Genomic DNA, 17,842 nt, shown 5'->3' on the forward strand with positions numbered 1-17,842 from the left:
GTATGACGTTAGCAAATATGATTTTTGATTGTGATACTGTTGTCATAATTTAGCAAAAAAATTATGAATAAAGTAAAAAAAGAAAAGGGCATAAAACACCATAATAAAATCCTCAAGCTCTCTTAAATGTTTTCCAAAGAAATTCCATTAGATCATCACATACTAGTGCAGCCACCCAGATAGCAAGCATACAGCAATTAGCTAGCTTATTTCAAAAGCATAGCTTTGTTAAAGGGGAATTCCACCAGTTTTTCAAAATTTCTGAATAATTTAGTCCTTGAGATGTAAACAGTCATTCAGAGAGGTCTGATGTAAAATGGTCCGCTGTAGAGAAACTTACAGACTCAGATTTCTTTACAGTGGTGGTGATAGGAACCAGGGGTTGCCATGTCTACAACACAAACACAGCCATATTATTTACCTAAAATTTTATCTAAAACTACCAGTGAACCTACACATGTCTTCTGTGTGTTGATATGTAATGTTTATTATGGTAAAATAAATCTGAAAAAATAAGTTTAGGGACTATTTTGCCTTAGAACACCTTTCATGCATCCCTCCGCCATGAATCAGTTCAAATAAACGAAGACCAAAACTTTATCGCAAAACTATCATAAAACAATGTCTCGGACAGCAGGCCGCGTATTCATAGTCATGTCATGTAATGACTTTCTGTGAGGGAGCTTTACAGGTCGACGTGTGGTTCCTATCACCACCATTCTGACCTGAAGTTTCTCTAGAGCAGAGCACCTCACACCAAACCACTCTGAATGACTTTGTTCACATCTTAACCAACTAATTACACAGAAATTTTGGAAAATCAGTGGAGTCCCCCCTTAAGATAGCATCAGGAATTTTTTCAATGAGAGATAGTGAGTGCAAAGTGGCAAAGGCTGAAAACCATACTGATTTTGAAGGTAGATGTCATTGAGGGTGGCAATGTTTTTGCAATGTTATTAATATTGTGAAGTGAGTAAAACTGTAATCACTGAAAAGATGATCATTCTTGTTCACTGAAATGTACAAGTGGAGAGTTTTAATAACATATTTTAATAAAGGAATCTATTGGGAAGCAGCACATCAGTAAACACAATTAAAGAGTTACTGAACATTGTAAATGTATCAGTGAAGAAACGTGATGGAGGCAGTTTAGGCCATAAAGTTGTTTCCAGGAAATTTTCAGCAAAAGAACATGGGACCTTGAAACATAGGTGTTACATTTGTGTTTGCGTGTCTCTCTCTCCCGGTCTCTCCCTTCACAGGTGTACCTGCTTTGCAATCAGTCAGGTGAGGAGGACCTATGACCAATCAGAGGCTCTGGTATAACTGGAGGAGGAGCTTAAGCATTAAAAGGAAGCTTTCAAGATGGCCAGATAGAGAGGATTGGTCATGTGTGTCCTGTGGTTTAAAATCTTGTGTTGGGAGTGAGCTTTTCTTTTAGGTATTTTACCGGCGCTTCTTTTAACATCATTTACAAGACTTTGTCTCTTGTGTAGGAGAAGTGCTTGAGTTTTGGTGTTTTACATGCACACTCAACTTTTGTTTCACAAAAGATTGTCTGATTATTTGTTCCACCTGGGTTTTCAAACTGGTAAGAGAAGAGCGCCTATACTTTTGCACTATGTAGAAGTCGACTCTGTCTAGTTCCTTAGGTCAGAGGGTGGGCATTGCCACATGTATTTTTAACCACTGGCCAGAGAAGTGTAGAATAGTTAGCTTTTGTTTCCTTTTTGTAGGTTAGCTAAGCACTTTTTGTTTCAGTGTAGGCAAGCATGGTTAGGTTTTTTGTTTTGTTCTTTGGTGCTGTCCACAGTTTGATTCTTCCAGTGTGGTACTAGGTATTATAGCATGGCATTTTATTGTGGTTGGTTTTAAGAAAATGGTTTTAAAAGCTCTATTGGTCGGTTCCCCAAGCTCAGGGATCGTAACATTTGGGGGCTGGTCTGGGATAAATTGGTCGGTTCCCCAAGCTCGGGGGTCGTAACATTTGGGGGCTGGTCTGGGATAAAGGGTGCCAGGTGGGTCTGGACAGGTGTTCTTCCAGGTCATGTCAGAGGGGAGAGAGTCCTGAACGTCTCATTTTCTCTTACGACCTGACTCTAGACAGGATTGTACCTATAGGGCTGTTTCAAAAACATTTCAATGAGCAAATAAAGGGCCTTTGGAAGACAGAAAATTGGGATTACCCTATTGTAACAATAGAGAATTTTTTTTTTTAAAAAGTGATTTGGGAAAAGTGCAGCAAACAAGGTGTTCCTTAAATATGGAAAACATCTATGAAATATGTATTGTAATCTCCCCAAGTGAGTAAAACATGACCTTTTAAGGGTTATCGTAAGAATCTGTTTAATGCCCTTTGAGACTCGTGACCTAGTTATCAAAATAGTTATCTTGTGCCAGTTTATCATTACTGGCACTGCAGGGTAAAAAGCTGATAAACATGACTAATGTAGGACAGGAAACCTTCAAACAAGTAATCAGTTTATTTAAAATGTTTTTTTTCCCTATATTCAGATAGCAAAACAAATTAAATATGTTCATATAAGTAACTACAAAAAACAAGTGCAGATGTGGCTTCTACAGTACATGACTAGCAACACACAATCTGAAGGTATGAGTGTCTCTGAGAGTGGTGCATTGCTTCAAAAGATGGACTTCATCCACATATCGCTCATACGTGGAAGTATCAGGAATGCCATTGGTGTTCTTTCAAATGTTCATGGTCAAACCTGCTCTGCATATTTTTGGCAAGAAGCTGTGACCACTTTTGTACCCTGAAGAGAGAAGCAGACTGTCTACGAGGTAAAGCTGAGCTTGAAGAGAACAGTCTGAGGAGTGGTGACATCAGCCACCGCCAGCTCCTGTCCATCCACTAACCCCAATTCTGCAAAATTAAAATCAACAGTGTGTATATATATGTAAATAATGCATGTGACATTACAGGATTAAACAAAGGATATGCAACATGGTTACTGATGTAATTATATCCTGGAACTTTCCTGACCTTTCAGTGTCTTGCTAAGATTCGGACGTGTTCTCTCTTCAATGGAGGCGACGGTCTGTAAACAAACAAACATGGGTCCAATTTGGCCCTTTAAACTTCTATTCTTTTATAAACATATTTAGTAAGCAGAAAAAAAACTGCTCACAATAACACAAACATCAGCAACATTTATTAGGCTGCATTTAATCATCAAGATTCCAAAAATTAAAACAATAAACTTCTTTGAAAGGGTATTGATTCTTGTGCATGTGATATCACTAACCTGCAAATAAAGCGTCTTATTCTTTCCATCTACTGTTGTTGTGATGGCTGGAGATTTCATTTGCCTACAGGAGAGAATGATCTGAAATATTAAAGTAGAATTAAAGCAAACGTTTTTATACATATATACACCGATCAGGCATAACATTATGACCACCTCCTTGTTTCCACGCTCATTGTCCATTTTATCAGCTCCACTTACTATATAGGTGCACTTTGTAGTTCTACAGTTACAGACTGTAGTCCATCTGTTTCTCTGCATACTTTGTTAGCCCCTTTTACCCTGTTCTTCAGTGGTCAGGATCCCCATGGACCCTCACAGAGCAGGTGGTGGATCATTCTCAGCACTGCAGTAACACTGACGTGGTGGTGGTGTGTGTTGTGTGTTGTGCTGGTCTGAGTGGATCAGACACAGCAGTGCTGCTGGACAATGAGCGTAGAAACAAAGACAATGGTCATAATGTTTTGCCTGATCTGTGTGTGTGTGTGTGTGTATGTATGTATGTATGTATGTTTATATATATAAAAAGGAAGGGCCTGGGTTCAATTCCCAGCCGGGCAACCAGGATCCTTTCTGTGTGGAGTTCTCTCCCATGTTCTCCCCGTGTCTGCGTGGGTTTCCTCCGGGTACTCCGGTTTCCTCCCATGGTCCAAAGACATGCAGTCAGGCCAATTGGACATGCTAAATTGCCCCTAGGTGTGAATGTGTGTGATTGTATATGTATGTCTGTCTGTTTGTCTGCCCTGCGATGGACTGGCAACCTGTCCAGGGTGTATCCTGCCTTCCACCTAATGACAGATGGGATAGGCTCCAGCACCCCACCGCGACCCAGAAGGATAAGCGGTTTAGATGATGTGTGTGTGTGTGTGTGTGTGTGTGTGTGTGATTCTCACAAGACCACTATTTTGAAAATGAGAAATTCTTGTTACTTCTTACTGTTTGTTTATTTGCATTTATTATGATGATATACAGTGATTTTACAATCACAAACACACTTAAGATAATTGGTTTTAAATAATGTGCTTAAGTGCCTGAGACTTCTGCACAGCACAGTATAACTGTGTGTACTATATAACTCAACTAAATATCATTTATTTCAGTGTTTAGGGTGTCAATTCTTTGTCTTTATCAAAGCTTTTATTCTTCTAACACGAGACGTGCTTTCAGTTTTTCACAGAAATCTGCAGGGATATTTTTCCACATCTCCAAAATTCAGTCTTAGACGTTTTCTGCTTCTGATAAACCATGTAACTCCAATCTCAAATTTAGGTTCATCAGTCCATAAAACCTTCCTCAGGATCTCAGACATCCAGTTTCAGTGTTCTAGTGTGATCCTTTACTCAGTAACAGCTTCTCGACTTCAGCTTGACAGCAAGAGTAAGCTCGATGTTCTCCACTCTCTCAAAGATAAAAGCTTTGAGTGCTGTTTATCTGATTGGGACGGTTTTGGTGGTCTGTCAAGTCTTGCATGGTTGTTGGTCCCATTTTCTGTCTTTTTTTTTTTTGAAATTCTTGTTTTTTCACTTACTTTCTCTTTACTTTCACCATGCAGGTAAAGTATATCTAATATCTATCTCATATTATTGTCTTATATCTAATCTTCTCAGAAACATCCCCTTTAGATGTACAAGAGAAACATAATCTGAAGGCAGCTGAGACGAGTTTGGGTGTCTGTTTGATGGGGAACACAATGTCTGTGAGATCTTTGGGAACAGATTTTGCTGGGAGAACACAGCTGTGAGTTGTTGGTTTTAAGATTGGAAGGATGGAAGAGAGAAATATGTTTTTGTCTGACACTGAAAAATTTTGTATTTAATGGCCACTTTGACTGGAAATTAAATAAACGAAAGGGTGGTCCCTGACTTTTGTACAGTACTGTATATATAATTTTTAAACTACAACAACAATGCTGAAGTGTACTAGCTACTTTGGCTAAATGTAAATTGTCTGAAGAAGCAAATAAGAGCATTTTTAACTCACAGGGACACACTGTCTGTCAAGTAGTTTAGCACTTCCTGTAGTGTGGCTGATGATGAGAAATGCATGTCTTGAGGGACCTGGCTGCAGGCAGAGCAGTTCTCCTAAACACAGACACACATATGCATACAAACAAATGCATTTGGATCTAGTCGATTATTTGACTGCACACATAATCTTGTTATGCCAGAAGAGTTTTGAGAGCAGACTGTTTACCAGTCACCTTTTTAGAATCAAAAAGAGAACCAGAATCACTACATTTGCATAAAATGTAAATATGTCTTTGGCACTGGCATTAAACCCATAAACACAACATTTGCATACTAAGGTGAATGAAGTAAAGTAAAAGTGAGCAACTGATTAACAGCAATAGAAATGATGCATTTTTTACACCGGCATTTCTAATACATGGCAACAGTATAAGAAACTATTCTTGTTTTGCATATTATATTACTCCATTTTTCAAATTATAAACTTCTGCCTAATCAGCAAAGCAGTTAAAGGGCCCATATCCTACAATTTTCTTGTAGTTTATTTTTTTTCCTGTGAGGTTCACTTACAGTTGTATGCATAAGTAAGTTTGAACAAATGACATGTTTTGTTGAAGTGAAAATAAGTTGACACATCCTTTATAGGAACACATTTAAATATGCAAATTTTAGCACACAGTTTCTACAGTCATAATTTATTTCATATGACCATTTTACAACCTATCTTTATCCCTTAGTATTAAAAAAGCTGTTTTTGTTACTGTACCTTTAAGACTGATATATGTAATTGACCTCTGTTCCGAGTTTCATTTAAAAGGCAGTACAGGCTCAAACACACCTCATAACTTCATCATGAATGGGTGGGTCTAAATTGCTGCATGCGATTTTGTGATGCAGTGACATCACAAAAACAATGCAGGCTTTTTGCAGCTTAGTTTCCATCTATGGTCTGTGTGGACTAAATGGTACATGTGGTACATGCTTATATAAGTTTATACAACAAATTCTTTATTTTTTAAGGGAGAAAAAATTCAGTTTTCCACAATACAGGCCCTATAAATCACATGCTTTGCTAAAATTTCCAGTTTGCTACTGCTACTAATTATTCCTAAAAATCCATGAAACAAACAGCTGAAAGTCACATTTCATCTACTGACCTTTTTCTCAGCCTCAAAAGTGTAGGTGTACAGTCCATCAACATCATTAAACACCAGGTAGTTGTTCAGGGTACTGTAGGCACTGTCAACACACATATAAAGCACTTGTAGATCATATTCCCTACAATTTCAGGACTCTCTAATTTCACTCTACAGCAACAGGACAGTTACTAAGCTATTAGAGCAGGGGTCGGCAACATGCAGCTGTTTTACTGCCCTGTTGTGGCTCCACAGCAGAATTAGATTTATAGGTAAAAATAAAATAAGTAAAGTAAAGCTCTGCCGATCGTTCAACACAGTTTTAACGATAAATGGTCTTAAACGCTGGAGTTAATGTAGAACTGCTAATTCACCCTTTAACCCTAAAGGTTGGCACGCAGACTGCTGGTCACCATAGCAATGCAGAAAAATAATCTTGCCTTGCTAGTAGCTAACAAAAAGGTAAAAAGAAGGATTTAAGACTGACATCGATGATTTGAAGACAGATGGACTTTGCATTTATAATCACTCCACCTGGTTTCCTGATACGTTTAATCTGCAACGAGAAACTGTCAAACACTAAAAAGTCGCGAAGCTGAAGTCGCTTCTCATTAGATTTTTCCCGTTCCACCTTAAATGGTGCAGCAGTTACATTCTGGAGCGTCAGGCGCCATTTAAGGTGGCACGAGAAAGTTCGAACAAGAAGCTGGCGAATGAGAAGCGACTTCAGCCTCGTAAAAACTCGAACATTGAGAGACGTTCTAGTGTTGTTTCCTGACGGAGATGCGAGAAAAGCGGCTATAGCTGAGCTAAAGCTTAAAGCAGAGCAAAGTAAGTCTGCATTTTCGTTAATATTATATTTTTTAGCCCATACTAGTACTTTAGCACATATTGAGACATATTTACAGCCAAGATGGTGAAATAGATTTATAAAATGTTGAGGCTCCCAAGGTGGTGTGATTTTTGTTGAAAGGACAAAATGGTTCTTCTTAACATTTGGGTTGCTGACCTCTGTACTAGAGCTACTGCAGAAGCTACCTAAAACAAAACTATCCTGACATTTCATGCTTTTTTTAATCAAAACCAAATGGGGAAAAAAGTCTAAATTGCAGACTCAAGCCTAATAACATAGTAAACAGAATGTAAACGTAATTACAATACATATGTAAGCAATTATGAAATTGCACGTAAATAGTACAGCAAAACAGCAGTGATAACACTAGACTTCAAAAGCTGAAATTCTGTTTCTCCTACTGACACTGTGTTTAATTAATATGGCTCACCTGGAGGCGATTTTGAAAACCTCTGTGCCGCAGGCAGCTGAAATGTGAAGGCAGAATAAACAGTGTGATGTGGTTCAGTTCTTACAGCATCATGTGGAATGAATGACAGCATGTCTGGGTTGGTGAGTGCAGTCCTCAGTCTGTCCCTCTTACCAGCAATGACAGCATTCGTGGAAGCCACAGCAGGGATGATCCTCTTCACAACACCTGCACCATTAGAAAACACTGATTAACTCTTACATAGAGTTATGTGCAAAGGTTTTGGTGCCTCTGCACAAACAACATTTTATTGATTTTCTATGCGACATCCTCTACAGAGAACATACTTCTGCACATTGTGTTGCACTATTACTGTTTATTTGCTGAATTTAACATGCTAGAAAAAAAAACATATGTGGTCTGTGCAAAAGTTTAGGCATTTTTTATATTTTATGTTTTTGTCTAATACATGAGATAAAAAGCTATTGCTTTACATCTTTTATTTCTTTATTTATTTCATTAATTATATATTTTATTTATCCTTATTTTATCTCATTTATTAAGTTACTATACTGTTGTAATTCTAATAGTTTACTGATTCATTTTTTAAATTTACTATTATGATTGTTATTACTTTTTCAGCATTTTATATGTTTTTGCTATTACCTTCTCAATCCCTGATTTCTGTATTTGCTCAGCTACACTGTAAATGAGGGTCTCCCTCAACGTACTCAGAGTTTAAATAAAGGTTGATTGATTGATTGATTGATTGATTGATTGACCAAATAAGCAGAAATTGTGCACTAAAATTTGCAGACAATTGTCATATTTAAGTCTGTTCTCTGTACAGGACGTTAACATATTTTCACTTAAAAATCAACAAAATGTGTCATTTTACCAGGGATGTTCAAACTTTTGCATACAACTGTATATCAACAGCAAAAGCCTTAAATCTGTCATTAAATACTGCACCATACTGCAGGTACAGTTTTTCTAACCTAACTGTGCTTTAACCCTTAAACATTACTTAAACCCTTTAACCCCTAAACATCTAGAGTTATCACCATTCTGCTATGCTGTTTAAACATGTATTAAATAAAATTAGAACATCCTCTGCAGGGAAAATCAACAACACCTGTCGTTTGACCACGGGTGCCGAAACCTTTTGCATATGACTGTATATTGGTCAGGCTCCAGTGTCTGTATAAATTTGAAGCAATAAAGTCACTCTTTTGTTCTCACTCACCTTGAGTTAATCTGTATGTCACCCCTGTGATGTTGAACTGAGCCGCTCTCTCCAAAGATCTCTGGAACACCCACTGGATGTGCTTCGGGTCATCTCCATCTAGAGCAACACCATCTGAGGGCACAGTGCATGTCACTGTTTATCTGTTTATTTACTTATTTAACATTCTTTTGATCATGCCACACAAAATCTTGCAAACAAACTTGGTCATGATATTCTGACCCATCAAGCAAGAACATTAGAGAGTTGATGGACAGCTTTAAAATGTTCAAGAAAAATGCATATAAAGCTAAACAGCTAGTATAAAAAACAATTCTGCATCTGTCTTCAGTCAGTTTACAGAACTTGTTGACTCTTCAGTTCCATCTGTATGATTTAGCGGATGCTCAGATTGCTCACAGGCAGTGAGGACTTACCTCCAAAGGGCTTGTCTTTAGGCCACTGCAGAATGCGAACATACTCGATACAGTGTTCAGGTAACCGTGGCATTGAAGCTATAGTGCACATGGGGAAGTTTATCTGAAATGAAGAAAAGCAAATATATAGTTATTTTCAAATTCAAAACAAGGAACGATCAAAGCATGAGAATGTTGTTAAACTAGAAACAATGTTTTCGTCTTTAAACCACAAAATCCAGACAGGTTCTGCTACCCACTCAGTATAATTACTGTAATAACAGCACACTGGAAAAGCTAATTTTCTGTTATTTAAATTACTTACCGGTAAAATTACATTCTTGATAAATCTGAGCCACCTAAACCTCACACTCTGTGAATTTATCACATGTTGGGTTGGGATACACTGATGTATATATAACAATCCTACAGAAAATACCACTTCAAATGCAAACTACCATTCCTAGAGCTCGACTGATACGTCAGTTGGTTAAAAAAATAACTAGATACAGACGACCCATGGTATTACTGGTATTGACAAAAATATCACAGATAATGTGCCAATAATTATGAACATTTTTGGTTGCGGCATCGCCAGGAGTCAAGCTTGCAATCCCTCAACAACAGATGGAAACTTAGTCAGGCATAAACAGTATGATTTTAGAAATATTGATCTTTAGTGGCAACTCTGCATGTTGTTTACAGCCAAAGCCTGTGATTTGTGTGCTCATGCTGTACAAAAACGCACAGTCTAATTGACAAGCTATGATGTGGGTGCTCACATTATACATAAAATGCGACCCCTATGGATGGTTCTGTCTACAGACAACTTTCAATGTTGAGCAGCTGTGCTGACTAAACTAAAAGCAGGAAAACAAGATGTACACAGGTAAGGGGGGACCAAATCAGGGCTAAAACAGACTAAAATCGCATAATGTATGCCTGGTTGTGCCACAGAGGAACCCAATAAGACTTACCTATATCACTTAAGACTTTACTGTATCACATCAATACAGACTGAACTTGTAAATCTTGTAACCCCAAGGTTAAAATAACAACAACATGTAAAATTCATCCAAACCTTACCGTCAGCATGATCATAACATAACATAAAAAAGATTTTATGAAGAGGTGATAGGAAAAAATAACAGAAACCAAAACCACAAAGGATTCTGGGTAGCTCCACCCCCAACCTACAATATATATATAGTATATATAATTTAAGACTGAGAGGTTTTTTTTTTTTGTATTTTAAGTTTACAAAGTGTGACAATGGAGAACTTACACCAGTCACGCCAGTCGGTAAAGCACTGTTTAACCCCTGAAATGGCCAAGGCCAAGCAGTGGGCCCAAAGTTTTATTACAGACTTATATAATCTAAGAATAGCTCAGCCAGTTTGCACTGAAGTCCCTGTAGTTACTGAATAATAAGCCTTAGTATGTAATAAGCCTGGGATTTTAAGGGGTTAAGGAAAATTATTGAAGTGTAACATTAAAATCTAAAATATAAATATAAAATCACATGGCTGATGTTACTGGCTGTCAGGAGATATCAGCCAGCAATTGGAAGGTCGCAGGTTCAAATGCCAGGACAGACTACATATTCCTGGTTGTGAAATGTGAACCGGCAACCAGGTCACAGGTTTAAATCCCAGGACTGACTGGGTATTCCTGGTTGTGAGATACAAGACAGCAACCAGAAGGTCATGGGTTCAACTCCCAAGATTGACTGGGTATTCCTGGTTGTGAGATGTGAGACAGCAACCAGAAGGTCATGGGTTTAAATCCCAGGATTGACTGGGTATTCCTGGTTGTGAGATGCAAGACAGCAACCAGAAGGTCATGGGTTTAAATCCCAGGATTGACTGGGTATTCCTGGTGGCCCCCTTGGGCAAGGCCCTACTACCTCAAGCGGCACTGCTCTGCTGGCAATGCTGTGCTGCTCTCAGACTGGGCATAGTTAGCCAGCAAAATGACAAATTTCCCTTTTGGGATCAACAGAATATAAAATAAAGTTAAAATCTGCACGCCTACAAACTCAACCATGCATATGCATGTAAATTTCACCTGAGGGGGATACAGCTCCAGAGTGCAGTCGATGCAGGCCGTCATGCCTGGAAGGATGACCCGTGAGTTTCCCTTAAAGCCCTCAGTACCTCCATCTATCAAAGGGATGATGGAGCTGGTGTCCAGAACACCGTCATCATAGACCAGCAGAGAGAGCTGAAACAGCACAACACTGTAAGTGTATCATCTCTCACTCTCACTTTTTCCATTCTATTCCAACAGCCAAACAATTTTTCGCTTTAAAAAAATATATATTACACATACCAGCATTCCATTTATCCATCGTCTGGCAATGACAGAGTCCAGTCCACAAACAATAATGTGAAATTCTGTATTTAAAGAGAAAAAAAAGATCAAACGGTCGCCTGAAGCAAACAATGAACACGTCTGTTACTGATTATGTACAGTATGTACAGTATGTCAGCAAATATATATATATATATATATATATATATATATATACAGATGTATATACATGTATATATATATATATATATATATATATACACACATGTATATATATATATATATATATATATATATATATATATATATATATATATATATATATATAAAAGTAAGAACATAAAGGTAGGGAAACTAAACTCTTACGTCTATAAAACATCTCATCAAGATCCTGGATTTTCTTAAAATGTCTGGGTCTGTAGTTAAGGAACCAAATTTGAATCATAAAAATGTAACTTTCTTTTAAAGTCTGCACAATCATTTATGAATTTAAAAACCTCCCCAAATGAAAGAGGACAGGAAAACATGACAACAGAAGCATTGTCTCTTTAAAGATGGATACGGCACGACCCTGCATCCTGGAACTCTTCTGTTGATGAAGTCAGCAGCAACCTCCGCTTTCGGTCGGCCCACGTCTTTAGGCCTTTACAAATATTAAACAATAATATTAAAATGAATGAAAATGGCATTTCACTTTGATTTAACATGTTTCACTTAAAGAGACATTTTTAAAAATTCCTGCATGATTCATTGGTTGAGATGTAAACAAAATCATTTTGTTGTGAAATGGTTCATTGTAGAGAAACTTACAGACTTGGATTTCTTTACAGTGGTGCTGACAGGAACCACAGCATTGATAGGTGGTGACAGGTGACAGTGGCTTTATACAGCACAAACGTAGCCACTTTATTAACTGTCCAAAACCAACACATTTCTTTGAATTTTTACATGTACTGTTGATACCTGTGGTAAATCTGAAAAATATGTTTTGTCTGGGGAGTATTTTGCCTCAACACGTTGCATGTACCACTTCCCCACTAATAAAATATGCAAAAACATACATGTTATCTAAAAAACTAAGAAAAAACATTGGGCCTCATTCACCAACCGTTCTCAAGAGGATATTTCTTCTTAAAACCCACTCACACAGTTTTTACAAAGTTTCTGGCATTCAGCAATGTTTTCTTAGGTAAGAACAGAATCTACACACACTCAAGAGCACAAAGGTGCGAACAATTCAGAGGCTTAAAAACACGTCATGAATCTGATGTGGACTTTTTTTCAGGACGTTTCTTAAGAACAAATTTAAGAAAAAACTTAGGATGATACTGATGCATGAGGCCCAATGTCTCAGGCATCAGGCAGCATGCCCATAACCATTTTATGGAATAGCCTTCTGTGAAGGAGCTTTTAGAGACATTAAACTCTTCAGACGTCTGGTTCCTATCACCACCACTATGAACAATTCTGACTTTTCTAGAATGAAGCATCTCACATCAAACCACTCAAGCAAATAAACAGAAAGTTAAAACATTAGCAAAAAAAAAGGAATAGCAGAAAGTTACTTAATGCTGACCTGAAGAGAAACTGTCTGTTCAGGTTAGAAACATCTATTGTGTCCATGTCGACCACGTGTATGTGACGGAATCCTGACAGGGCCTAAGGGTGGATCGAAACATGACAAAATAGGGGGGAAAATATCAATACATTAAAATTAGTGCAAGACAGATTACTGTAAATGTTACCGAGATGTAAAACTGAGCATTAATTCTTTTTAAGATCAGTGTCTTACACTGACTGATTCCAAACAGACTCAAGTATAGATGTTATTTATTGATTTTATGGCACTTTATTTTGATGTGTTATGCTTTCACAGATGTCACCTTTTATCAGTATCAGTGAATAGGATTCTTACACCTAATTAAAAATGTGTTACAAAATACTGCTATGGCTGGAAAAAAAACACAAAAAGATAACATACTTCTCTCTTTAACATAAAAAACGTAAATAAAATAAAGTCTGATTTTACCAGGTCCTTTAACAGCTCACAGCCCAGTCCGCCAGCTCCAATGACCAAAATTTTGCACACATCCAACAAAAACTGCAGAGACTGAAGGAAGTTTGTTAATAATAACTCCTAATAAACAGAGGTCTGCACTCACAATAAATTGTATAGCATATTTTAACAAACTTTACTTTACTAAACCATTACTTTCCCAATATATTATGCCACAAAATGATCAGAAACGTCGCAAGAGGTTTAGAAGCAGGCAAAAGACATTATATTTATTTATATTATATTTTGATCAATTAATCAACTTGTATTTAAACTCAGAGTACACTGAGCGTGACCCCCATTTACAATGTAGCCAAGCCTAAAGAGAAATTAGATTACGGGAAAAGAAGAATGTTGTCTTTTAAATGGTATGGCATGATGAATGCTGTCGGAACAAAACCTCATATCTCCATTTTTGTCATTTTTCAGTTTTTGACATAATCTGAAAATGCCTGTTGTCCTTCACTTTTCATGTAAATTTCATGATGAATGGATGAAAAAAAACTGCTCAAAATAACTCGGAAAAAAGTCTGGTTCCAATAACTTACATTAAAAGTAAAGTAATGTTTTTTCCTTCTCCTGTAAAGTTACTACTTTGGAGATACGAGGTTTTGATCCGACAGCAGCGATATACTACCTGATGCCTGAGACATTGTTTTGCAACAGTTCTGAGAAAAGAGTTTGGTCATGCAGGTCATTCTAAGGCAAAATAGTCCCCACAGAAAACTTATTTTATCATTATTGCATCATTAACTATAACTAAATGTAAACCTCAGGCACGTGCAGGTTCACTGATCATTTTGGATGAAATGGCTATAATGAAATCGTAGTTGGTAAGTTCCTCTACAATGCACCAATTCACACCAAACCACTCTGAATCACTTTGTTTATGCAACAATTGAGTTGAAAATATGGGGGAATTTCCTTTTAGTAGGGATTGTCCCATTTAAATCCTTTTCAGCCCTCAACTTGTCTTAAACATGCAATTGGAAATAAAGTTCCTAGTACACTTTGTGGCCAACGAGCCTTACTAGGAGTTTGTTTTTTTCTACCTCTGTGCTGGGCTCAAAGTCAGGATGGGTGAAAGGTCCAGCCCGCTCCAGGAACTTCTTCACATGGTCCCATCTTCCCTGCCAGTCACTGGTGGTCCCATCCACGAGCATACTGTAGAGAGAGAGAGAGAGAGAGATAGATAGAGAGAGAGACAGAGAGAGAGAAAAAGAAAGAGAGAAAAAGAAAGAGAGAAAGAGAGAAAGAGAGAGAGAGAGAGAGAGAGACAGAGACAGAAAAAGAGAGAGAGAAAAAGAAAGAGAGAGAGAGAGAGAGATAGAGAGACAGAGAGAGAGAAAAAGAAAGAGAGAGAAAAAGAAAGAGAGAGAGAGAGAGAGAGAGAGAGAGAGAGAGAGAGAGAGACAGAGAGAGAGAAAACAACTTTATGTCATGTGGTACCTACAACTGCACTTCTTACTACAAAGCTTCATTCAAAAATCCATACATTGCCCTACAGTTTAAAAAGTTTTGTTGATTTTCTAAGTGAAAATAAGTTTACACATCCTCTACAGAGAACACACTTAAATATGCAAATTTTCTGCAAACTTTAATGCACAATGTCTATTTATTTGCTGAGTTTAACATGAAAAAAATATACACTGCAAAAATGACACTGTAACATTACAGTAAATTACTGGCTATTGGTTGCATTACCTGCAAAATAACAATGTACTGTATTAACAGTAAATCGCAGCAAAATAACAACTGTACACTATGACTTCACAGTCACCTGAACCACGGGATTCCTGTAATGCAGCTGTATTCTGCTGTACACTTACACTAACAATTTGTAAATAAAAAAAAAACCCACAAAATGTAATTTACTGTATTTTTTACATAAAGTCTATAAAAGTAATGCAACTAGATATACAAAAAACCCAAATATGTTAATTTAAAAAACTGTATCAATGAACATTTTCTATTTTTAAAGTGCAATTTTAACTTTGCTTATAATGTGCATAAGCATAGACAAAAAAATAATATGGAAAATATGGATAAACAATGAAATTTGTTTGAAAAGTCTTACAGACATCAAAATCTGAAGTTTCACATTAAAAACACTTAAAATGTCTTTATTCAAATGTTAATACCTTTTTAACACTCATTTTTCATACAGTTGTGGCCTAAAATTCAATATCAACCTCAAATGTTACTGCAAAAATATTTCAAGATGAGTTGATTTCAAAATAAATAATGAATTGAATGAAGTGTACAGCTGTGTGTTCTCTTGTTCTTATTTCCACTTAGAGAACCAATAAAAACATGTAATTTGACCAGGGCGGCCTAAAATTTTGCTTACGACTGTATGGCGTTTAATAACCATGCACATTATGACCAAACATAAGTGACCTGTACTTTGCCGGTTAATGAGCTATCATAATGTTATTATTACTAGTTCATAACATCCATGGTTATGTGGCCTAGTTAAACATTACAGTCACTACTAAATAATTATCTTTATATCAAATTCACAGAATAACCAGTACGGAGCCTCTAAGGTGACATGGTGATTATTTATGAATAAGGCACGTTACTCAAGTCCACAAGTTACTATATTGAGGCCATGAATTATTATAATGAGGCCACAATTTACTATACTAAGGCCACAAATTAATATATTCATGCCACAAGTTATGAGAAACTTAACTTGTTTCCTAAATATATTAATTCATGGCCTCAATGTAGTGACACAGAAAAACCAGTACGGAGCCCCTAAAGTGACACGGTGATTATTTTTTAATAAGGTGTGGCCACAAATTAAAATAATGAGTCCACAAATAACTACACTGGTGCCACGAATTACTGTGTTGAGGCCATGAATTATTATAATAAGGCCACAATTTACTATACTAAGGCCACAAATTAATATACTAAGGGCACAAATAACTACAATGATGCCACAAATTACTATACTGAGAGCATAAGTTATGAGAAACTGAACTCGTTTCCTCAATATATTAATTTATGGCCTCAATATAGTAACTTGTGACCTCTATATATTGATTTGGGGTCAATCCCACTTTCCTGATGCAGATTAAGCCTAACTAAATCATTCTCTATTCCCATTATGACTAGTAATTAACCATTTGTACTCATTTCAATATTAATAAGTACTCCACGTATTTAATAAGTACTCCAATATTTAACTCCACGTTAAATCCGTTATATCTGAGTATCACTGTGTGGTCTAATTGACATTAAATCAGCATAAAGGACGTTAAAGAGGTTTATTGGGCTCTACTGCGCTGTATCCTTCTCATTTACGATCAACATTACTGATCTTTCACTTCACTAACTCCTCAGTCAGCGCCTCTATCCTGCTTCTCTTCTTCTCCCTAAAAAGAGAGAAGGAAAGGAGGTTCATAAGTGCTCCTACAGTCTCAAAATCGCCCTGAACATTTCTAACAAGTCACGGCGGAAAACAGCATTAGTGTTCTGGGAGCGGAGTCGTTTCTCTGACTTTTTTAAGGAAATGTCACTCACGGTTCTTCTGTTTCCGCCATGTTCGCATGATCCAAACATACGTGCGGTGAAGTCTCGCGAGGCTCTGACGTCACATGTAAACAACAGCCTCCTCACGTGTTCTGGCAAAGAAATTTGGGGATTTAAAATCTTTTATGGGTTTTAACGTAAATAGCGAAAATAAATAAATATTACATAAATATTACATAATATCTAGAGCAACTACTTTTATTTACTCAGTTACAAGGACTAAAATTTGCTGAGTATTGCTGCTTACAACAATTATATATACTACTATATATATATATATACATATATATATATATATGTGTGTGTGTGTGTGTGTGTGTGTGTGTGTGTGTGTGTGTGTGTGTGTGTATACATTGTATACAGGGTGAAAGGGGGCTAACAAAGTATGCAGAGAAACAGATGGACTACAGTCTGTAATTGTAGAACTACAAAGTGCACCTATATAGTAAGTGGAGCTGATAAAATGGACAATGAGCGTAGAAACATTTTCATTCTATAATGTTGGTAACAGCATCTGTTCTGATTTATTGTTTACAATCCTCGTTTTGGAGCTTAACATTTTATTTTAGACCAAAAGTGCAATAAAACAGAAAAGAGTATAACGAACTGCTATGCTGATAGAAGCTGGATGTACTGAGAAGCTCCACCACAGATCTAC

At 36.9% G+C, this 17,842-nt stretch overlaps 1 protein-coding gene across 4 annotated transcripts; it reads right to left on the reverse strand.

Annotated features, from left to right (window-relative positions):
- Positions 1-2,468: 2,468 nt before the first annotated feature.
- Positions 2,469-17,237, reverse strand: uba3 (ubiquitin-like modifier activating enzyme 3). 4 transcript variants are annotated; one of them, XM_036559839.1, is made up of 18 exons: positions 17,176-17,237; positions 16,980-17,027; positions 14,694-14,805; positions 13,615-13,695; positions 13,162-13,244; positions 12,148-12,228; positions 11,952-11,995; positions 11,604-11,668; positions 11,340-11,495; positions 9,294-9,396; positions 8,878-8,991; positions 7,806-7,859; positions 7,653-7,689; positions 6,391-6,472; positions 5,247-5,347; positions 3,267-3,330; positions 3,005-3,059; positions 2,469-2,884 (listed from the first exon to the last, which is right to left on the reverse strand). In XM_036559839.1, the coding sequence occupies exons 1-18, from the start codon at positions 17,193-17,195 to the stop codon at positions 2,796-2,798; spliced, it is 1,389 nt and encodes a 462-aa protein (XP_036415732.1). In that variant the 5' UTR covers positions 17,196-17,237; the 3' UTR covers positions 2,469-2,795. The 4 variants fall into 4 exon arrangements, with proteins under 4 accessions (XP_036415732.1, XP_036415735.1, XP_036415736.1 ...); XM_036559842.1 differs by having other exon boundaries at positions 16,989-17,027; positions 17,176-17,234; XM_036559843.1 differs by lacking the exon at positions 16,980-17,027 and having other exon boundaries at positions 17,176-17,228.
- Between the last annotated feature and the right edge of the window lie 605 nt (positions 17,238-17,842).

The sequence above is a fragment of the Colossoma macropomum genome, unplaced genomic scaffold (genome assembly GCF_904425465.1).
Source record: "Colossoma macropomum unplaced genomic scaffold, Colossoma_macropomum, whole genome shotgun sequence".
NCBI classification, from domain to species: Eukaryota; Metazoa; Chordata; class Actinopteri; order Characiformes; family Serrasalmidae; genus Colossoma; species Colossoma macropomum.